This window comes from Anser cygnoides, chromosome 6 (assembly GCF_040182565.1).
Source record: "Anser cygnoides isolate HZ-2024a breed goose chromosome 6, Taihu_goose_T2T_genome, whole genome shotgun sequence".
Lineage (NCBI taxonomy): Eukaryota > Metazoa > Chordata > Aves > Anseriformes > Anatidae > Anser > Anser cygnoides.
Genome location: NC_089878.1, coordinates 7,074,675 through 7,096,486, shown reverse-complemented (window position 1 = coordinate 7,096,486; position 21,812 = coordinate 7,074,675). Strand labels below are relative to the sequence as shown.

Genomic DNA, 21,812 nt, shown 5'->3' with positions numbered 1-21,812 from the left:
TGTATTACTTCAAACAGTACCAGCAGCTTGCAGAAATACATTGTTTCCTTAATGACCTGAATCTGTTAACCTTTTAAATAGCTGTAAAAACATTTCAGCTTTGTCAGGAAGAAGTTTAATAAAAGAGGATGTCTGCAATTGTGCTGAAATACTTGGCTTAATTTTTTCAACTAGTACTTGTTGATTATGGAGGTCAAAAATAAGGAAAAAGCAAGTGGGAGGAGAAAAAAGTAATGGGTTGTTAGAATCCGATCAAGAAGCAGAGAGAGAAAGAAAGGATGTGCGTATATTTTGACCATCACGCTGCAATTTCTTCTTTGTCCTCTGAATTATAGATGGGCTTTTTCAAACGTGTGAGACCACCTCAAGAAGAACAAGAAAGAGAACAACTGCAACCACATGAGAATGGGGAAGGAACATCAGAAGCATAAGCAGAGTTTTATCTGTGAGACATTCTGAAACTTTAAAATGCCTATATCTTAGTTACAAATACTGGTCTCCCCCTTAAGGAAGAAACACTCATGACTGCAAAGCTGCTGGTCTCAAGATATCAGCACGTACAAAAGAAGAGCAATATACTTAAATCCTCCTTTTTGTATTAATCTAACATGTCTGCACTGATTTTTGTGTGAAAAACCTTAAGTAAAACGTAGTGCTATGATTTTGCTTATTGGGGTAGTAGGTTGTTTCACAGACCAACTTTACATGAACTGCTACACAGATTCCATTTGTTGAAGCCAACAGCTTCCCTAAATAGTTGCAAGATAGCATATTTCGCTTCAGTTGATTCGAATTTTAGTACACTACACTTCATTTCCTCGCTCTGGAAAGCTAGTTGCACAAAAAGTAAGCATAGTTTGTGTATACATGTCAAACCTCCACAGGGTTTGAAGTTGAGTCTGTGTATTATCTGGGCTGAATTTCCATTTTTTGGCAAAACAATGGAGGTAATACTGTGACAGGTTACCTGATACATCCTGGAGAAACTGTTAATAATTCTCACATTCCATGGTTGACCACCTCCAATTGCAGGATAGAGTAAAACGGACTGTTGAAATTATGCTATCTGCCAGCCAAATGTATGTAGGTGCAATCTAGATTGATCAGTACTTTAACCCCACTCTTGTGTGCCATGAGAGAACAGTGAGCTTGTCTAATGAAGCAGAGTATAGCTGGCAATGTGAAAGGGCTTGACAAGAGAAGGTTGAGTTGGCTTGTTCATTTCATTTTTTCAATTTTCATTTCATAGCACAAAAGACAATTCATTATGCTCAATACATTTCATTACTGGTAGAGACACTAAGTATTTAATTTCATTGCTTGTTTATAAACATACCAAACTTGAGTGGGTTCAAGCCATGGGTTTACATTATGGTTAGCTTACTTCCCTCAGTATTGGTTGGGTAAAATGAAGCCACATATACTTAGGAGAGCACACAAGAACATTGTCTGTATGCATTTCAGTAGCCATGTAACTGTAAATTAGGTGGTTATTTGGCTTGCAACCACGTGTAGCTTTGCACACATCTTAGAGTGGACTTACTTAAACTAGTACAGAGAGGCCTTATATCGGATTTGTTTACCCTCTTTTCCAAAAAAGAATAGACTCCCTGTATGCAGCCAGATACAGAAAGAAGGGTTACTGCTGTAACTTTTCCAATGTGTTTTCTATGTAAACAAGCTCTTAGAAGGATGAAAACTTTTGGTTTTGTTTTGTTTCCTGCGTTGTGGTTTTTATTTGAGATGGGTCTCACCCATAGATACTGCAATGCCCAGTAAATCCAGAATTATCTGAAATGAACGGTCTGATTCAACTCTCATTTTTGCATCCTTTCTGAGAAGTAAAACTCACAAATAGCTTTCACTGTTAAGTCGATTCTTACTTACTGAACAGTGATGGTATTTGAGTCGTTAAGGGAGACAGCAGAAAGACTGCGGGGGCCAGTTTGTATATCAGATCTAGGCTTGCATATTTATCCATTTACATGTTTTTATTTTAGACAAGTTGTTTAGATATAATTAGTTTATTTGAGAAAGTGTAGGGCAAAATTCTGGTTTCACTGAGTCTTCAAGGTCTTTGGTGTGGCCCAGGTTTTACTTTTGCCTTTACTTCTAGTATTATTACTAGTAACATCGTAAGGAATCAGGAGACGCTTTTTATCCTGGCCCCAAAATGTGACTGTATAAAACACACTTTGTCACTTACACAGGCTTCTCGTTCTCAAACCTTGTCAATTTATTATCTGTGTGCAAGAAGATTGCTTTTACCCAGTCTTAATCTCAGTAGGTTAAGAGGTTTTAGGAACTGCCAGACAGGTCAGTAGCTCTAATTCTTGTGTGTGTGTCTTCCTTACATGTACACACCATGTTGACTTGAAATTTATTAGACTACTTGCATGTCTAGGCATTATAAGGAGATGAGTTTAAAAAAATCATGGTCAGGATTTCTTCAGCTGACATGGAAGGGATAGTGTCCTCTTAATGTCAGTGCTAACTACATCTTGATTTTCTATGGCAACTGGAAACTCACTTTGCTGTTTTTCAGGATAAAGAGGTACATTTTATTGGTACATCTACTGTAGCTATGGAAAGTTTCTTCCATTTATTGAAGTCAGAAAATACTTATTTAAGTGATTTTTATTTTCTTACATTCTACTAGAGAATAAAAGCAAATAGTTGCTTTTCTCATGTCCACTAGTTTCCAGTTTGATTAAAAAAGAGAAGTAGCATGTGTAAATGGAGTATACAGGTTACTGTAATGAATATAAATAGAGAACACCCCAAATTCAGTTTAGAGCAACACTTGTGTTTCAGGGAGATTGAACAGCACGCTTTCCTGAAGGGTACAAGAAACCTTTCATTTTTGCATTCTAGATTTGGCTGGAAGAATACAGAAAACATACATACACGCTTGCATCACTGTAAGTTTCATAGTGGTTTACAAGCGTTGATGTATTCTTACAGCAAGTATTTTAGAGGGATGATAACACTTTTAAAGCAACTTTAAAAATGTATTTTTGGAATGAAACTAATGTCCTTGAGTCAACTGATGAGCATATGATACACACCGCAAGTGTTAAAAAAACAGAAAACAAATACAGTAACAGATAATTGACTTAGTCTTCTTGAGAGTTGTTTCAAAAGCATGGTTTTTATATGTATAAAATTAGCAAGTATGTAATTGTTTAGCCAATGAAAACATTTTATAAGTGCTATATCTTTTATAATGAAATATGAAATTCTATAACTCTTCCAGTTTGCAATTATTGCAGCATCTCATGTTGCATATTAAAAGGTGATTTATATTACAAAATGCATATTATCTAGTTCTATATTTGACAATATTTAGAAAATGTAAAGAGAGAATCGTAATTTATAGGTTTACATTTCTTTTGTGAAACACTACCAAATTGTGGAGATGGCTTTGGTTTAAACATTACTGCAAAGTCAAATGTTAGTATCAAGCTTATCATTTTACTGGTCCCATTTTTCTGATTTAAATTCTGATTCATATGTGGATCTTTGATTCACATAATGCTTTTGAAACTTTAAGAAAGTTTATTACATATGTCCGTCCTTTATGCAGTGTTCCAGGCAAAGACTTTTAGATGTTTATAAATTTGTGTCCATGGTTAATTAGTAACTGAGCTAAACTCTCACAGCTGTTTTAAAAATATTTCAGCTATAATCAGCATGTTCTTGGTGCTTTGAAGGATTCGTATTGCACTTAAATTTTTGCAACATTAAGATCTGCTGATGGTTATCCATAGGCCCTGCAGTACTTTTCCTACACCCTCCCAAACAGTAATGGAGCAGCACTACCATGCTGAGAATCTGTTTTTCTCTTTGGTCTAGGGTAAGACCTATTCCACAGTAATGAAATCACAGCAAACCTGACATTCACTGCAACTGGCTTTGAATTGCACCCTTTGTGTTCAATGCAGCTGACTGTTTATGAGGAAGAAAAAAAGAAAGATTTTATAAAAGGAAAATAGAAATGCATACTAAAAAGTAGTTGGCATAACAGTTGAGCATTGCAGCAAAGAGGTTTGGTTTTTTTTGTTTGCCTAATTCTGTGATGGGAAGAACCCGTAAGTGTTGGCAATGGCCTTCTATCACAAATAAGTGCCACACGTTGGAGCGTGATTACATGCTGAGCTCTACTGACTCACTGATGTGAGTGGGCTCTGAACTCTTTGGTACTGAATCTCTAGCTCCTAGTTCCCAAGTGCAATAAAACATGATCAGAACTGGTTCACTGCCAAGTCATCGGTTTTTGTTTGTCTAGGAAGGGATGTAGCATTTGTTGACTTGCAGTGGTCAATATTTTTAAGGACATTAACAAAACCAATGTGTTAAAATGACACGGTAAATGAATGGCATAAAAAGTTTTTGATCACCCACATTGGGTGAAACATAATGTATATTCTAAAGTGTATCCATTACTAACTCTTGAATTATTGAGAATTGGTACAATATTAAGTCCTCTGTGGAAAACATGACTAGAGACTATACAATAATGGGTTTGAGTCTGTAGTGCTACTACTGTTTCATATGATTATAGTATTTAGAGTTTTGGTCTATTTTTTACCAGTCTGTAATTTTTTTTAAATAATAACCCAGGAAATCTAGCATTACATGCAATGACCTTCTGCAAATATGCTGTATTAAGATTGAATAACTTGATCTTTGGCTTTTGCAAAGTAAATGAAGATTTAATGTAGCATTTAAGTCTTAAAAAAAATCTTTTCAGGCAACTGGTGTTTGCTATGATGCACATAAGTTCAAAATGAAAAGTTTTATTTCATCCTATTAGAGTTTTTTGCATTGATTTTTTGCTCGTGCATTAAATCAGTACAACATTGTTTGCACAAGCAGAAAATTAACATACTAACAAGATTGCTGCATTTTGGGTTTCTTAGTTATGTAGTAAATATTTGTAACAAACGGGAATATTTTCAGTAACTATGAACTTATTTCCAAGGTCCTAGGTACATTTAAAGAGAGCAATATACATTTGAAGTCACCTTATTTTTATTAAATTATAAATCTTGCAAAAAATGTGGGTATTATAGCACAGTAATTTTGTACTGATATAAAAAATAGCTGTTAAGCTATGGTTTACTTTTCAATGCATTCTTTTCATCCTAGTTCAAATTTGACTTTTTTTAGGTTGTATTTTTCTATATATGTATTCAATTTCAAAATACTATGATTGGATAAACTGTCTGAAAAATGTATTTTAAGTATTAAGTTGATTTTGATGTTTAGATTTTGGAATAAAACAGCTCTTCACTAACATGACTTCCTACCTTTTTTCCCCCCCTCTAGACTTTTTTTAAAATATATTCAACTTGCCTATAAGTGTTTCATAATATATATTGGCAGCCATGGTTATCTACTAACCAAGTCATATCTATACAGCTTTACTCAGCTAAAACAGTATGTATTAACCTCAAGTCAAAAGAATTCGCAATCACAAACAAAAAAAAGAGGATCTGGTCACAAATTCTCTCTTGTCACGAGAAAATGGCTTTCCTACAGAAATTTCTGTGTACCACGAGTAATTAGTTCAGATTTTATAGCTGTCGCATCACTGTAGAAAATGGCCGATACTTACCTTTTGGTTAGGAAAATTCTCAGAAGTGGTGTTTATTTTCTTGTGTTATTAAACTGATTTTATCTTAGAATTAGTCTACTTTACAATCATATCCATTTTTTTGAGTGAGGTGACAGTATATACTTTGCATTGCAATAAAGGCATACACTCATTTTCCATTGGTTGCACATTGATTTGTTTAAATAAAAATGTTTGCGTTTGTGAAACCTTGAGGAAAAACTCCCAACTACTGAGTTTCCTGGATTGCTAGTAGAGGATTTGCTGACTTAATGGAAGAGACAAAAAAAGGGACACTGAAAACATGAAAATCTGGAATTTTTTATTTAACTGCTTCCAGTGACTTTACAGTAGCTACACCTAATGTGTGTACAAAACATCACAGCAGTAGTCAAAGCACACTTCTCAAGTGTTTGTTCAATATGAAATGCAGCCAACCCTGGTCTAGTTTTGGATAGCTTCAGTTAGTTATCAACACAGTGATTGCTAAATACGTTCATAAGTTCCAAACTAATGCACTATTGAGAAATCAGTGACAACAGCTGTATCATTACAGCAACAAGGGAACAGTTTTTTCCAAGTCCCACTGCCATAACCACCTTAAAGAAGAGGATGGTCCACATCTTGAGGTTATTTACATCAATGGAACTTCATTACCGCCATTTGAGTTATGCTTTCTTGTGTTGTCTGGGTTTCTAACTGACTAATACATTAATAAATATTAGTACATTACTGTATTTTTAAATTACCAGTTTAAGTAATTTAAGAACATGGTGAAAACCGAGACTTCTTTAAAAAGAAATTATATGAACCTCTTCTCAAATATTATCTCAAACAGATAAAGAGTTCTGTTTAGTGCTGTCAGAAGCTCATAGTCACACCAGGTATTTCAGAAGCCATATTTTCTTGTATTTTTCTGACAAAGCTACTACTTCGGTGCTGAACCATTACCTCCCCTTCACAGACATACACAGCACACCAAGACTAAGCTTGCAGTACCTAAATGCATTAGTAACATAGACCTTCCCAATGTGAGAATAAAAAAGATGTTACCAGTCTTTACAATGTCATATGCAGACCATGCTTATATATTAACTGCATGTCTACATTGCGATTTTGATTTCATTTGTGTACAGGCTTTCCATTCCCTGAGGAAATTTTATCAGATGCCATATTACATTGTTTCAGTGGTTAATTATGTGCACATATTTTATAATCTGTTCAAAATTTGAAAAGTGTTTGAGCTACCTTGAAAGATTGAAGGAGTTACTGCTGGACGTATACCTCAAATCAATACTCAGGTAGGTGAAGTAAATTATTCATCATCAGTTTTCTTCTCTTTTCAAAGAAAATTTGGTTAAGAAAATATAACCCTGATTACAGTTTCTCATTTTTTTCCTGAAGTGTGTGTTAATTGTTTGTACTCTTTAAGATATGCAGTCCCTTCTCAGTAATTTACCTAAATTCGGGGCAAACACCTAATTTCCATACTTTACTTATTTTTGTGAACCATTTTCAATAACATCTTTTAACACATTTAACAGATTTAGTTAAGAACTTTAAAAATGAGTAATTGTGCATATTCACATCATCGTTCATTTACGATGTTGTAGCTGCAAATGCGCTAAACCATTCCTCCCCAAATAAACTTGATTAATATTTTTTCTAAGAGCCCAAATCAACCAACATTTAGAAATGAATGTGTGTGAGATCCATGCTTGCCCAATACCACATACCCATTCATCAGAGAGATTCATTAACCAGGGAAGTAAATTGCTTCAAGTATTTTGATAGTTTTCTCTGCATCCCTTTTCTCCTTCTGAACACCCAAGATAATGGGGATTCCAAACTGATCTCAACTGTAACGGAAGCTGTGCAGAAGCAGTCCCTTTTAATTTGCAGAGCCCCAATAAAAGATTGAAATGGGAAGCTGTTTGAAAGGGTGTTGCCTAGGCAAACAGGCACTGAAAAAATGTTTTCTAAATGAAAGAGAGAATCTCTCCTTGTGAGCTATTAAAGTTACAAATCAGACAAACGATGGCTTTATTTGTCTGCTTTCTGTGCCCTTTTGCTTACTTGAAATCAAGATCCGTTCAAAAGAATTCAGGTTTCTGTGGGATGCGTTTTTTGGTGTTGATGAAGAAAAGGGAGACCAACTTATTCAACTATTCTAAAGAAAAGTAGCAAAGAGTACCTACCTGAAGTTGAGGCAGGTGTACGTCTCCCAGTGCAGCACAATTCCCACGGCAGCTGTTGTCGCTAACACGAGTGGGTGAAGTCAGACATTTTTCAGCAGTCCCAAAAGGTTCCAACAGTCAGCAACAGCGACAAAATTGTATTTTCAGTGACAATCTCAAATTTATGTGACGTCATTGTTATCACTAATGAATTAACTACTTGTGCTGTACAGAATGGCATTAAATGATAAGGAAAATACATTAATTTTCTTAAGTTTTGGTATGAAATCCATATTAAATATGCACTGTAACCTGACAGCTACTCCTTTGACTATGGGAAGAGTTTTGCTCTTTAACAGTTCGTGTGTTCCACTCCTTTTTCCATTGCATAAAAATCTTCTGAGATCTGAAAACTAAAGGTTGGCCTAACATGTTGTTATGTAAAATTAAGATTTTATTTGGCTAATTTTTATTTTGTTAAAAGGGAAGCTAATCTCAAAACAGTTTTATACTTTTCAAAGAACTTTACTGTTGAAGCGGCGCATTGAAAACATCATCTAGTTTTAAAAGCCCTTACGCTGAAGGAAACGGTGGGTCCAACATCACGGCATGGGTGCTCACATCTCCTTAGGCATGAAATTCACTGACAGGTGGTCCTGTCATATTTCATAGAATCATTAAGGTCAGAAAAGCCCTCCAAGATCATCTGGTCCAACCATCCCCCTACTACCAATGTCACCCACTAAACCATGTCCCCAGGCACCACATCCAGCCTTTCCGTGAACACCCCCAGGGACGGTGATGCCACCACCTCCCTGGGCAACCTGTCCCAATGTCTGACTGCTCTTTCTGAGAAGAAATGTCTCCTAAATTCCAGCCTAAACCTCCCCTGGTGCAACTTGAGGCCATTCCCTCTAGTCCTATCGCTAGTTACCTGTGAGAAGAGGCTGACCCCCTTCCTTTCAGGTAGCTGTACAGAGCAATAAGGTCTTCCCTGAGCCGCCTCTTCTCCAGACCAAACGCCCCCAGTTCCCTCAGCCGCTCCTCACAGCACTTCCAGGCCCCTCACCAGCTCTGTAGCAGATGACTGCCTACTGAGCCTGACTGGGAGTCACAGACGGTGTGGGTTTGAAGGCCCCTCAAAGCCCGCCGGTTCCCTGCGAGGACCGCCCCCCAGCCCACCCTGCCGCGGACGCCCCTCCCCGGGGCCCGGCCCGGCCCCACCCCGGCACGCAGAGGCGGGGGCGGGCGCCTCAGCCGCCGGCTGCCGGAGCCTCCGCTGCCGGCTCGGCCTCCTCCCGCGATGTGCCTCCGCTGCCCCCGGGCCGCCCGCCATGCCGCGGACCGGCGGGCACATCTCCTCTCTGCTCCTGCTGCTGCTGCTGCTGGCCGCCGCCACCCGCCCTCAGCTGCAGCAACGGGCGGCGCTGCCGGGGAGCGCCCCCGCCGCGGCGGCCTCAGGTAACGATCCCCCCGAAATCGTGGCAGCCTCGCTTGAGGAGACGGCTCCGAGGTGGCCCTGGGGGCGGGGGTCCGTACCCCCGGGGGCGGCAAATGGGGTGCCGGGGGGAGCCTGGGGCCTTACCTGCGGCGGGGAGCGGGCTCCATCTTGGGGGGAGCTCCGGTGGCGTGAGGGGTGAGGGCAGCCGCCCGCCCGCCTCTGCCTGGCGGCGGGCACACCGCCCGTTGTTCGCACCGCGGCGTGAGGGAGAGATGCGGCGTTCATCCGGCAGATGTGGAGGGGTGAATCGCCTGCCCGCATCCGCATCAGGCCCTAGGGCTGCCCGCAAAGGTGTGCATTGTCCCCTTGCACAGCCGGGGCGAGCAGTAAGGTGTCAGTTCCCTCGTTTCGCTTAAAATCTATGTGCGTAGCCTGAGGTCTTAACGGCTCAAGTAAGTAGGAAACTAATATTGATCCTGACATACTGCTTTTCACCAAAGAATCTCAAAACGGTTTCAAACATGAGTTATTGAAGACCTTTTAGCGCCATTTGGGTATATCACTGAAGCGTATGTTTTGGTTTTGGCATGTATACGCATGTCTATTTCTAGCTGACTTCAAGAAGGTAGAAAATATTCTTAGGTTTAGACATATGGTTAATATTTCTGCTGAATCACATCCAATACACAGAGCCACCGGAGCATGTGTGTTAATTAGGAATCAATTTTCAAAGATGTAAATTATCATCTCTACTTAAACATTCTTAAACACGTAAAACAAGAAGCTAGATCTGGTTGAATATAAACACACTTAAATTTTCCCAATACTCTCTTAAAATGCCTTGAATTGATTTTTGGTTTCTTTCTTGTGTTTTTTCAAAAAGTCTTAACCATAGGACTTGAAAGAAGGCTATTTGGTGGACAGCTTGGTTCTAGTTTTCCCTTCTGAACTGATGATTCTTTCATTATTTTGGTTCTTGCCCTGTTTTCAGAGGAATATACCGTTAATCACCAGCATCCCCCTGTTAAAGGGCATTGTCAGCATTTCTAACTTGTGCAGTGAACAAAACGTTTGGTCATAAATAAAAATTAAAAAAAAGCAAAAAAAAAAATTGACAGTTTTTATAATTCATTGATCCTCTTTAGTCTTTCTTGGTATTGATTTTGCTTCAACGAGCTCTGCTACCTTATTACGTTCAGTGTTGCCAAAATCTTTGTTGGTACCAAACGCGACGCGGACACTACTGGTGCACGATTGGTGCTGTTGCAGATCCACGTGCCCAGTTGCTGTTGCTTTGCTTTATTTGTCTATCGTGCTTCATGGGTTTTGTTGTATGCAAGTCCTGAAGCTGCTGTGTAGTATGCAGCTTTCGTGATCAATTCTAGTTTACGGATGTTAAAAATGGTCGTTTGTGCTGATCCTCAGCATTTGTTTGTTGGGTTTAAACATGATTTGAACTGTATTTCAGTAGTGGGCTGGCTTTCTGAATGATCTTGGTAATTTCAGTGTGAAATTGAAAGAAGCCTACATTGATTAATCTTCAAAAAAGACCAAATAATCACCATCATGAAACTTATTATTCCGGAGAAACTGTTAAACACCACTGTATTTCATGTGGAATTTCTTTTCAGTAAAGTGCCATTGGTAATTTTTGTTGTCTTGGTGCTTCTGAAATCTTAAAAAGTAAGGGCCTGATTCCAGGTATGTATTTATCAGATATTTATGATGGTTTTTTTTCATGAAACGATCTTTTGATGGCTTACAGCCGAGGGGCAGGCAGGATAAATGGCTGTTGCATTTCCAGCAGAAGACTGGCAGCAGAGCAGTCCCTAAGGGGAATGCTCTGAAGAGGCCACTCCTGCAGCAGCTGCAGGCCCTGTGCTGGGAATTTCCAGGCAGGGAGCAGCTCCTGGAAAGGAGGAGGAAGCTGACTCAATTTGGATTTATGCTGTTTGTGACCCAGCGTAGAAGAGGGAAGGAACCTCAACCTCCTAATAGAGGGAAGGTGCACAGCTGAGGTGGGAGTTCGCAACCTTTTCTCATTTGACATTCATGTATCGATGTCCATGTTCTGTCGAAGCTAATTATGCAGTTTTACAGATCAATTCCCTTCTGGCTTAACAGGCTTCTGCCAGTGTAATGACTGTAACGTTTAAGTAGAGATGCTTGAGTCTGTGCAGCTGTGTACAAAGGTTTTGGGGTGCAGACTGTACTGCTAACATGGAAATATAGCAGGAAAAAGGTAGTTGCACATCATTTAATAGCTTTTCTTTGTTTATCTTGTCCTTCTTCGCTCTTAAAAGCAACAACAAGCCTACCACTGCCAGAAGAAATAAGAAAATAATAGAGATGAGTCAGCAAAAACATGCCCTAGAGGGACTCAGTTCAAAGAGTTGACCCGTGTTATTTTATGAATGTAACTATTTTTACAAATTTCAGAAAAAAATACTCTGGAAGAGAAAGCCAGGCCTCTGTGGATAAGGTGCTGATTGCTTAAGTGGAGAACCTGTCTTAGTTCCTCATTATTCATTCTGAATTTTTCTGTTTTCTGTGTGGCAGTCTAGAAATATGGATTCTGGTGTGCAGAAGTGATCAAAGCGAAGTCAGCGGGAGCTTCAAATACTCAGCTTTGAGGTCTGCAGGCTTGAGCGCAGAATCCAGGAGCCACTAAATTATAGTGCTGGCTTTCATCCAGGCAGATCCTTTTGTTTATTTTTTTCCTTTCTCCTTTTTGCTTATGCTTATCAACATGCATTCTTTGCAGGAGTGTGCAGTTGTATTTGTTAATGTTTGGGATGCACAGGATATTGTGGATGTGGTGCATTGTTCTTCTCTTTATAATGCAGATGCTGTGCAATAAACAGAGGAGAGACCATTAATTGCATGAGTGATATCTAACCGCGTCCCTTCCATAGCAGGTCTGATGTGTGCTGAATGAACAATGCTCTGAGAAAGCAGCTGTTCTGTGAGTAGATGCTATCGCACTGTGCACAGACGGCACATAGGATGCCATCCATCGTCTTAACGACGGACATTTGTTTCCATGTTGAGACGTGAAATTAGGTTGGAAGTAAGTTTCATAATATGACAGAAACTTAATGATATGTCAGCTGCACGATCTGCACTGTGGGTACTTGCCATACCTTTTGAGATGGCAGCATAAATAGGAAAAGATTTGCCATCGTATTTGTTACAGATCTTTGCCACTCTACTTTGATTGATACCTGAAGAAAATAAGAGATTACTGTTATACCTGTTGAAGATGAATACCATGTCTGGATGCTGCCTGTGCAACTTGATTCTGTGCCCATTTGTCTATATTATCTGCATCTGATAATGAGTTGCTATCGAATTTGAGGCTGTGCTCTAGACAAGAGAATTCTAGTCCAGGCTTTTCTGAGCTCTTTTGTATGTCGTCTTATTCTTTCTCATCGTTCAAAGAGGACAGATCTTTCTTGTGCCTCCTTTTATTTGAAATACGGAAGCAGAAATATTTCTGACACAGCCTTGTGTGTCTTAGTGCATTTGTAATCTTTTGTTTTCAGTGTTTCTAGCTGCGAAATATTCTTCCTGATGACAAATGTTGATGTGTAGGTGGTATTTAGGTATTCAGAGCAGCATTTGGGTTTGATAGGTTGTTCTGTCAGGCTGGGTTTGAATTAGTGACAATAAACTGTTTTGTTTGTTTGTTGTCTTTAAATGATGTAGTGCTGTGTGAAGGGTTTGTTGCTTGGTGGAACAATGCTAGGGTGTCCTGCCACTGAAATCACTCGTAAGGCAGGAATAACCCCAGTTCTGTTTTAGAGCTTCTGCTGCAGTCTAAAGGAGACCCGAAGAAAATATGTGAGGCGATAAAAGTTATACAGGAGTTTGTGTAGCCTTCTTAGACAGAAGGAAATCGGGCAGCTTTAATGACTAATCGCAGAAGATGCTGTTTCTGTTCAAAAAGTCAGGGCTGTTGAAATAGACAGTTCTGATCAGCACTGGGTTTAGTTGTTTTATACAACCAGCAATGTGTTTTTCTTATCCAATAGGTAATTTGAACGTAATTGATGTCAGTGAGATCTATTTTTAACTTGTCAAAGCATATGGGTTAACTTACAGTAATTGTTTTCTATTTGGACTTGGAGGAGATGGTTTATGATCCTTAAAATGTAAGTTTTGTTGATAGTTCTAGTATATCAAATGTAAACTTTTGCTGGGAATCAATGTGTGTTGCTTATATAAAGAACCTTCATGAAACTTAAGCCAAGTTTTGGTCTGGTGGAGACTAATTCACCATCAAATAGAACTACAGAAGTATTACATACGCACCCCAGCAAAAAGACTTTGTGTAAGCAACAAGGAAAATGTCAACAACTAACTACACCTCCTTGAAGTAAGCTTGGAAAGCGCCTTTTTATTTGCTATTCAGTTTGCTCAGCTTCCTCACCTTCAGAGCTCTGCAATAACGGTTTCTCAGCTAGGTGAGAAAGCAGAGAAAGAATCTAAGACTTGTCCTGATTTATTAGAGCTGATGGTCTTAATCGACTTAGCTTTCTGTGGTGCTCTAAAGCTTAGTAGTGCAACAAAATGCAAGGAAGGGCATTAGGACACTGGGAGGTGATAAAGCATCTGCCATTTGAGACAGAAAGGAGTCATGAAAAAAGATAATTTCACTTTTCTGTCCATGTATTCCATGGCTTAGTTCACTCAGTTACTAGTACAAGAAAAAGAGGAGTTGGGATTTTCCATGGTCAAGCACAAATGAAAAAATAAGTGGTTTTGTAACTTTCAGGAAGTGAGGAGATGTAAGCAGAAAGGTACTGAGGGGCTCTGAACAGGTAGGCAGCTCTCCTCTGTTGCAAGCTGGTAATGAAACCTGCAATGTATTATACAGCATCGTGTTCTGTAGCTCAGAAAACCCAGTTTCAAGGAACTTGGATTGATTGTTGCTTTTGTTATAGAGAGTCAAGAGAAACAAGGGCAGGAATGTGGTTTATATTTCACAGAAACGGGGCCCACATTTATACCTGGCAGAAGCGGCAGGAGGCGAGAGCAACCAGTGATGGCGGGAAGCTACTTACTGCACAGTAGTAGTTATTGCACTTCTTTGTTTTGCTCAAGTTTTTCATTACTTCTCGTAATCTGTTGGCACACAACACATCAAAGACCAATTGATGTGTAAAAACCATTCACGGAGTTGCTGTTATGCTGAAAAAAAGCTGTTTACGGATCTGGAATACAACTGCGATCTGTGTCACTGGGGACCCGTAGTATGATTTATCTGTGAACTAGCTGAGTGGATGAACTCTTTGAAGACTGAGGCAAAGATCTGAGAGGAAAGCTTATTCAGAATAAACCTAATGTTTGGCATATTAAAAAAAAAAAAAAAGTGGGTTACTTTGTCATCCTGAAAGCTGCATAATTTTATTTTCACTGTACCTTGCTGTAATGAATGGGGATTCGAGGCATGCTGTGAGAGAACAGATGAGTCTTCTGTGTTAGTCTTGACTTTGTGTTTAATTCCTAATTCAGAGGCCTAGCAATCTGCTGTACCATAAGAGCACCCAGATGCCTTGATCGGCAGTTTCCATTGTCCCGCAGAGGTTAGTGTACTCCTGAATTATGCCTCTGTGTTCATTAGGATGGAGTCACCCAATCTAGCTCTTCCTACCGCATCCTAGTTTGCCTGCTGTATTTCAGCACACCTAATGGCTGTTCCTAAACAGCGCCTTCCACACGTCTACAAGAAGCTGTACCTAGCAGGCTGTGAAGGAGTTATTGCACTTTGTGCTTTGCTTTTGTTGTGGTTTAACCCGGCCGGCAGCTAAACACCACACAGCCGTTCGCTCACCCTCCCCCCTCCCTCTCTGGGATGGGGGAGAGAAACGGGAAAGCGAGGCCTGTGAGTTGAGATAAAGACAGTTTATTAAGACAGGAATATAATAATAACAATAATAATGATGATAATGGTATTACTAATAATAATGTGTAAGAAAACAAGTGATGCACAATGCAATTGCTCACCACCCGCTGACCGATGCCCAGCCCATCCCCGAGCAGCCGGCCCCCCACCCCGGCCAGCCACCCCTATATATTGTTTAGCATGACGCCAGATGGTATGGAATACCCCTTGGGCCAGTTTGGGTCAGCTGTCCTGGGTCTGTCCCCTCCCAGCTCCTGCTGCACCCCCAGCCTGCTCGCTGGCAGGACAGAGCGAGAAGCCGAAAAGTCCTTGGCTTGGTGTAAGCACTGCTCTGCAACAATTAAAACATCAGCATGTTATCAGCCCTCTTCTCATCCTAATCCAAAACGTAGCACCCTACCAGCTACTAGGAGGAAAATTAACTCTGTTCTAACTGAAACCAGGACAGCTTTTCAGGCAGTAATTGCTTTAGAGGAAACATGAGGTCTGAAAGCAACAAACTGCCATATGCCATGAACTGTGCCAGCAGTTGTATCTGCAGATGATACCAACAAACCCTCATCGTCCCATCTCAGTTGGGCCAGCTGCTTTACCTGGTGATTTCCAAACGATTCTGCTGTCCTTTGAGTGTAAGCACATGAGGCATTCTTGTAAACAAAATGCTGGCTGCTCTGCCATTTATTGTGCATGCAGGTGGCATGACCCTGGTGATGCAGGCGTGTTCTTGCCTGATGTGGCTCCTGGGAGCCATCCTGCTGACTGCTAGGACTGACGGGGCCAGGAGCGCGGCTCCTTACTGTCTGTGCTGCTCGAGCCCCCGAGGCACGCCAAGTGCAGACACTGAGCCTGTCAGGTTCCCTTGTTATCCGTATTGCTTCCCCCTTGCTTTTGTGTCCTTCTTTCTCTTCCCTCTAGGCTGTGATTAAGCTTTACTAGGTGGGCTTGAGAAGAGCCTCCACTGACTAAAAGACAGAAATGGTCAGACTTCAGGGCACATTTTTTACCCTTTTCAGTGTGAAAATAAGACATTAGAAGGTGACGGGTTACCGGGTCAGATCTTGCTGCCGGGCTTTTCCCTGTGACCCTCCTCATTTCAGCATTCTGCACCTACCCTTGATAGTGCCGGGTACCCAAGGCAGTGTGATCCTGCCAATGGAAGAGGCAAGCGGTGGCCTCTCATTGAGATTACGTGGAAATAAATTGTGTCTCTGGGTGGGAGAAGGAAAAAAGAAATATTGGCCCTCTGCCATTTGATTTTTTTTCTTGTCCTGTTTTGATAGATTTGGATGCTTTTGATGTGGGCTTTACCTGAGCTCCTGGCAGCTGTAGCAGGTTAATCCGCAAGTAGTGGCTTAGTAGCTGTGGTGGGGGGTGATTATTCTATATCGAATCTGGTGCAGTGGTTATAGGGTACGAGTGTGGGGCAGATATTGAGCTGTGTGCATTAGGATGAGGAATCATAGAAATGCTTCAACACATCCCCAGCGTGCTCTTGATGAAATGCACTATTGATGTGACCGCTGCACCCCAAAAGAGCTGTAAGGTCTGTGGAGCATGGTTGGATCAGCGTGTGCTGCAGCCATGGGTCTGTGTTCGCCTGAGTGCTCTGACTGAAAACAGCGGAGTCACAGCCAGATGAACTGGAGCACTGACCCGTTATCACCCAGCCTAGTTTGGAGGAAAGAATGGGATTTAGCTTTTTAAGTTTCTAGATGGTCATTAATAGTTCATCTGCCTCCGCTTAAATATTTTCATGTGGTCAACAAATACTTTGCTTCTCTGTCATCTGTTTTTGTTTGTTTTTTAGCCTGCATGCAGCTATTGAGTTTTCCCCCTGGAGTGTGCATGTAGCTTTTGGGCTTTGTGTTGTAGTGTATTTTATTTGCAGGTTCAATCAGCCTTGTCATTAGTCAAACAGAGGCACTGATGATTCTGAAAGGAAAAGCCTTCAGTGTTCACTGACGGCAAGTTACAGTAAGCTCACACAATGTATACTTTGTTTTCATCCCATTTCGTTAAGTGTAGAATTTGTGTTAAGCTTTGAGCCCTGAACTGTCAGGTGATGCTGTACTCCTGAGGCACTCGGGCAGACGTACAGAGTGTGTTAGGGTAGGAGCTGAAATGTGGGCCACCCACTTTGTTTTGTTTTCTTTTGTTTTTTTCCTTTCAGTGTTTTCTGTGCCTTAGAAGTAACCGTGAGGATGTGAAATCATGAAGTGTTCAGGCAGGGCTATCGGGAGCTCTGTGGTCTGACCTGCTTAAAGCAGGCTTGATTCAGACTGGGGGCTTGGTTTTCTTTGCTGTTGAAATGACTACTAGCATGCAATACGGACGTACTGCCTCTTGATGAATATTTCTTTGGTTATAAAATCTGGCAAGACACCAAATTTATAAATTATTAGTTATTATTGACTGATATGGGCAAGGTTCCCAAATGAAGATAATTAGAACATTCCCATCTAAGTTATTTTTCTGAGGTAGCAAAGCTGGTTGATAATTTGCCTGTGATGATTTGCTTGCACTAATGTGAGCTAAACTAGGAAAAAAAGTCAATGTTGCCAAGGTATTTGAAAATATAGGTCACTTTGCTGACATGAGTAAGGAGATGCTTGCCCCCTCATACTGTTATGGACATAAATGGAATTACAAAAAGCTTTTTAATGTCGTTCTGGAAAATATTTTTATCTTTCTGAAGCTTTTCGTTAAGTGATTGAACAGGGTAGATCACTAGTTTTATGCTGGGTAAATGCCGAACAGCAGTAAAGCATGTGCAGGGAACAATGGAAGCTGCTAATAACACAAATAATACCCTGTGATAAATATCACCGGAGCTTATTCCCTTGTTTGTGAGAGCAGGGGAGAAAATTTATATTCCCGCCAGGCTGAAGGAGAGAATTTCTTTGGATTATGGATCACTGGCATGCAGAAAATTGTGTAATTAGGTGGACTGAAACAGAGACCCAGCAAAACACTTGTGAAGTGCCACACAGGTTTTGTGCGGTATTGGGCAGAAGATTGTCGTGTCTGTTTGCCTGTTAATCACTTGTCCAGCTCCTTTTTATAAGCACAGTGTGGGAAAGCTACCCCTGTACAATTCTGTCTCTATTTTCCCCCTCCTCAATATTTCATGTAACAGAAAGACCTAAGTGAGTTCTTATTCCCCTGGTCCAGTTGGAGCTTTGTCAACCTTTCAAAAGCCGGCACGATATCACAGGTGCTAGATCACTCTGAGTATTTTGGGGGAGAAAACAGTGTTTAATGCCCCATTTTTAGTCTCTGTGTCAATAAAAATCTTTCTGTCACCTTAGGAAGGTTTCCATGGTGCCAAGTTGTTTTCTGATTACTCCCTACTGGAATTTGTCCGCTTGCTGTGATGGGAGAACTTGTTTGTCTCTTGGTGTTTGTGTTGCAGGCGCAGCTTTGGACAGATAACTGCATGTGCATCTCTAACAGCTGTTGCTAAACTGGATCCTGCTAAACTGAACTGGATTCAATTGTTTTGCTTTATGATTTGACTTGGGAGCTGTTTCTGTTTTGAGATCTTTTTTATGACATCTGTGGAATTTCACTTTATGAAATTGATAATCAGGAATCTTCAAGTTGACTTACTGTGATCTGCAGTCATTTTTCTAAAAGTTAGGATCATATTTATTTTTTATAATTCACTGTATGAAACTCAGCTTTATTATAAACTTGTGTATGAAAGAGTGGCTTGTTGGGTGCTCTTGTTTGGTTGCTGCAGTACAGAGCTCCTAACCAGTGCCTTAATGAATTCCTCTCCCACATGTACAGGACTACAGCCAATTAGGAAATGTTCATCTGCCAACTCTACATTTTCTTCATATATGTCTTTACACACCGGGCTCCTACCAAGGGGCTACGGGATGTTTTCCTGTAAGAAAAAGATACGCAGAGCTTAAATATCTTTTGTAACAGAGATAAAATATCTTTTCCTCAAGCAGTGGTATGAGACTTTGCAGCTATTGGGGAAGAAAAGTCTTTTCAGCAACAAATAGCGACTAGTATGTTATTGAATAACATAATTGAATGCGTCAGCAGTTTTCCTTGGTAACTGGTGACTAAAATGCCTTGATGTTTGAATTATTAGCTTGTAGGTTATGTCATTGCATTATGGGTATAGGCTATCTCTTAAGCTTAAATCCTTTAGGGCATTAAATGACATATCTGAAGAGGGCACTGCTTTGTTTTTCTGTGATTTTTTTTTTCCATTTTCTGCCAAATGAATGGTATGCTTGAACTTGCAGAGATTTTTTACCAGCTAATTCTCACTAACTGCCACTGAGAATTGCACCAGTCAAATCCGGTCCCAGGCCCATCAGGTTAAAATCAGATGATTCATGCCAGGATTACTGGAATATTCTTCCTCTGTCCAAGTACATAGATCAGGAAGAGTTAGGACTGACAAATCCTTAGAAATTCTTGATGAGGCATGATGTCATTTCATCAAGGAGATGATGCTGAATAATTTTTCTATGCTTATATAACAGAGGTCTGATTTTGAATTTTGTGAGTGGGAAATGCATAGAGTTCTCATATTGCATAGTAGGCACTTGCAGATTTTTATTTTTACTGTGTATAATGTACTGTGGGTATTCAAGTTAGCGTATTTAAAGTAGGTTATTATGTAGATTTTGATGTTTCCCTTCTGTATCTTCTTCCCAATATTGTGTAATGAAGTGTACATTTTCAATACTCATTTTTTTTTCTTTCCCTCAACTCTGATGCAAGGAGAATGGCATGGGCAGCCTTTAAAAATGAAAGAACAGCATTACAGGTTCACTATTAGCAACCACGTAAACTGAAATGAAAAATCTTAGACCAGCTTCTGAAGTACATGTGCAAAGGTGTTCTGATCTGGAGGTTTGGGGAGTTACTAGTAGCATTTGCTTGTTCATTTAAATCTCTTCCACTCACAAATTTATCTTTATTTAAAGTATGTTTTATTTAATTTTGATATTGTAACATTAATCACTTACTTTAGTTATTTAAGATTACAGAATAAGTTGTTTATAATAAAGAAAGGAATCCTAAGTGGAGCCCTGCAGACCCCAGCAGTTTCTTGTGTTGCCCATCTCCGTTGCTCCAGGAAGGTGAGCCCCCAGCTTCCCCCCAGCTGTGAGGACAGGGCTGGGTGGCTGGCTGATGCAACAGCACTGCAGCACACCAAAGTGCAAAGCTGCTATGGTAACTGTAATTGTCATAGCATCATTAGCATGTGTCAATTTGGAGTTTTATTGAAATTATTGTTTTTTATGGTAATATGCTTTTATGGTAATATGCTGATACGGCAAAATGTATGAAACAAATTCCATATGAAATTTCTGGCTTCGTATATTCTGTGAGTTTAAATGTGTTGTCTTGGCTGGTGAAACATTCGGATTCTTATGTGGAAGTTGAATGAAGAAGGCATCTACTGGGGGAGGGGGAAATAAAATTCAGCTACTTACCAATTGAGTAACTTACAGCAGTGCATGATACGCATGTAAAACAACTGCTTTTTTATTGACTTCTGTGTACAGCACACTGTTTAATGAATACAGGAAAAAAATCACATTTAAATTTTGTGGCTGCTTTTATGTCTGAATTTCCAAGCTCTTGCTCATGTAGCCCATAAAAATATTTCAAGCAAAATGCTCGTTTTTCTTCCATTTTATGTATATCGTAATGGGTGTGCTTGAAAGTGTTTGGGGATATATTCCCACCGGAGAAATGAGTGAGTTGTTAGCAGCTTTATGGATTAGCCTGATGACATTCTTGTCTAGTTTTCACAAGCATGATCATTCTGGGAAGGTGGTTATTGATTATGCAGTAGTAATCAAACAAGATGCAGCCTGTAATGATCTGTTTTATTTTCTAGTTTTTCCAGGGCTTTCGTTTCATCAATATTTGGTTCTTGTCAACAACAGTGGAATGAATATCATGCTTACGCAGTTTTGTTATGCGTTTGGTCTGAGAGGTTGGTTGGAAGTGTAGCTACTTAGAGTAGTATTACTCAGCTGCTGTGAGGTTTTTCTTTTTCTAATGATTAAAAAAGTCCATATATTCAACTGATCTTGAAAGTGATTCTGTGACTTTACTAATTTACGTATGCAATAGAACAGATTTCTAACACTAAGCCTGGCCAGATCATGATTTTGAAATAGTTAACCTTTTGAAACACAGCTGCGAAGTATTATGGTAAGATTTATTTTGGTATTATTTCTAAGATTTTACTATTACGCCCTACTTTTTTGTTTACAAGTTACCAACAGCTTCTTTGCAGTGTCTCCTCTTGGATGCTTAAATCAATAAAATACTGGATTGCATCAAGTAAGAAACATTACATGTGTCATCGACTATTATATAAACCATTGCACTACGTATAAAACCCCAATAAAATTATTACAAGCGCTGAAAGCTTGCATGTTAGAAGTAAGTTTTTTTTTTTTAAATATGAGCTCACAGTCGTGCTGCAATCTGTACCTGTACACGTTCATCACACAAGTAACATCTGGAATGTCAGGTAATGTCTGTTTTGATAAATCACTAGGAAGTTCTAAACTCTTCGAGTTCTCTGAGGAATTAGCTCACACTAGGCAAGTATATTCTCTATCAGAATGTGATAGCTCAAGTTTGCCAGCTTTGAATGCTGGTCCTATTTAGTCCTGA

General features: G+C 39.8%; 2 protein-coding genes and 1 long non-coding RNA gene across 4 annotated transcripts in view; 2 read left to right on the top strand and 1 right to left on the bottom strand.

The window, feature by feature from the left end:
- ITGAV (integrin subunit alpha V) overlaps nucleotides 1-5,299 on the top strand; it is a 46,790-nt gene extending 41,491 nt beyond the window's left edge. Inside the window, exon 30 of the mRNA XM_048058313.2 lies at nucleotides 336-5,299. Coding sequence (XP_047914270.2) covers nucleotides 336-431 — 96 coding nt within the window. The 3' untranslated portion in view covers nucleotides 432-5,299. The remainder of the gene's footprint in view (nucleotides 1-335) is intronic.
- The window catches only part of LOC125182135 (uncharacterized), a 52,459-nt gene extending 43,657 nt beyond the window's left edge, over nucleotides 1-8,802 (bottom strand). Inside the window, exons 1-3 of one of the 2 annotated variants that reach the window (XR_010832570.1) lie at nucleotides 8,372-8,802; nucleotides 7,816-7,876; nucleotides 5,670-6,320 (exon numbers count right to left, since the gene is read on the bottom strand). This is a non-coding gene — a long non-coding RNA (uncharacterized lncRNA). Of the gene's footprint in view, nucleotides 1-5,669; nucleotides 6,321-7,815; nucleotides 7,877-8,371 lie in introns of those variants that run through there. The other variant, XR_010832571.1, reaches the window with a different exon arrangement.
- A 134-nt stretch (nucleotides 8,803-8,936) lies between these two features.
- The window catches only part of FAM171B (family with sequence similarity 171 member B), a 37,799-nt gene continuing 24,923 nt past the window's right edge, over nucleotides 8,937-21,812 (top strand). The window contains exon 1 of the mRNA XM_048058315.2: nucleotides 8,937-9,255. Coding sequence (XP_047914272.1) covers nucleotides 9,129-9,255 — 127 coding nt within the window. The 5' untranslated portion in view covers nucleotides 8,937-9,128. The remainder of the gene's footprint in view (nucleotides 9,256-21,812) is intronic.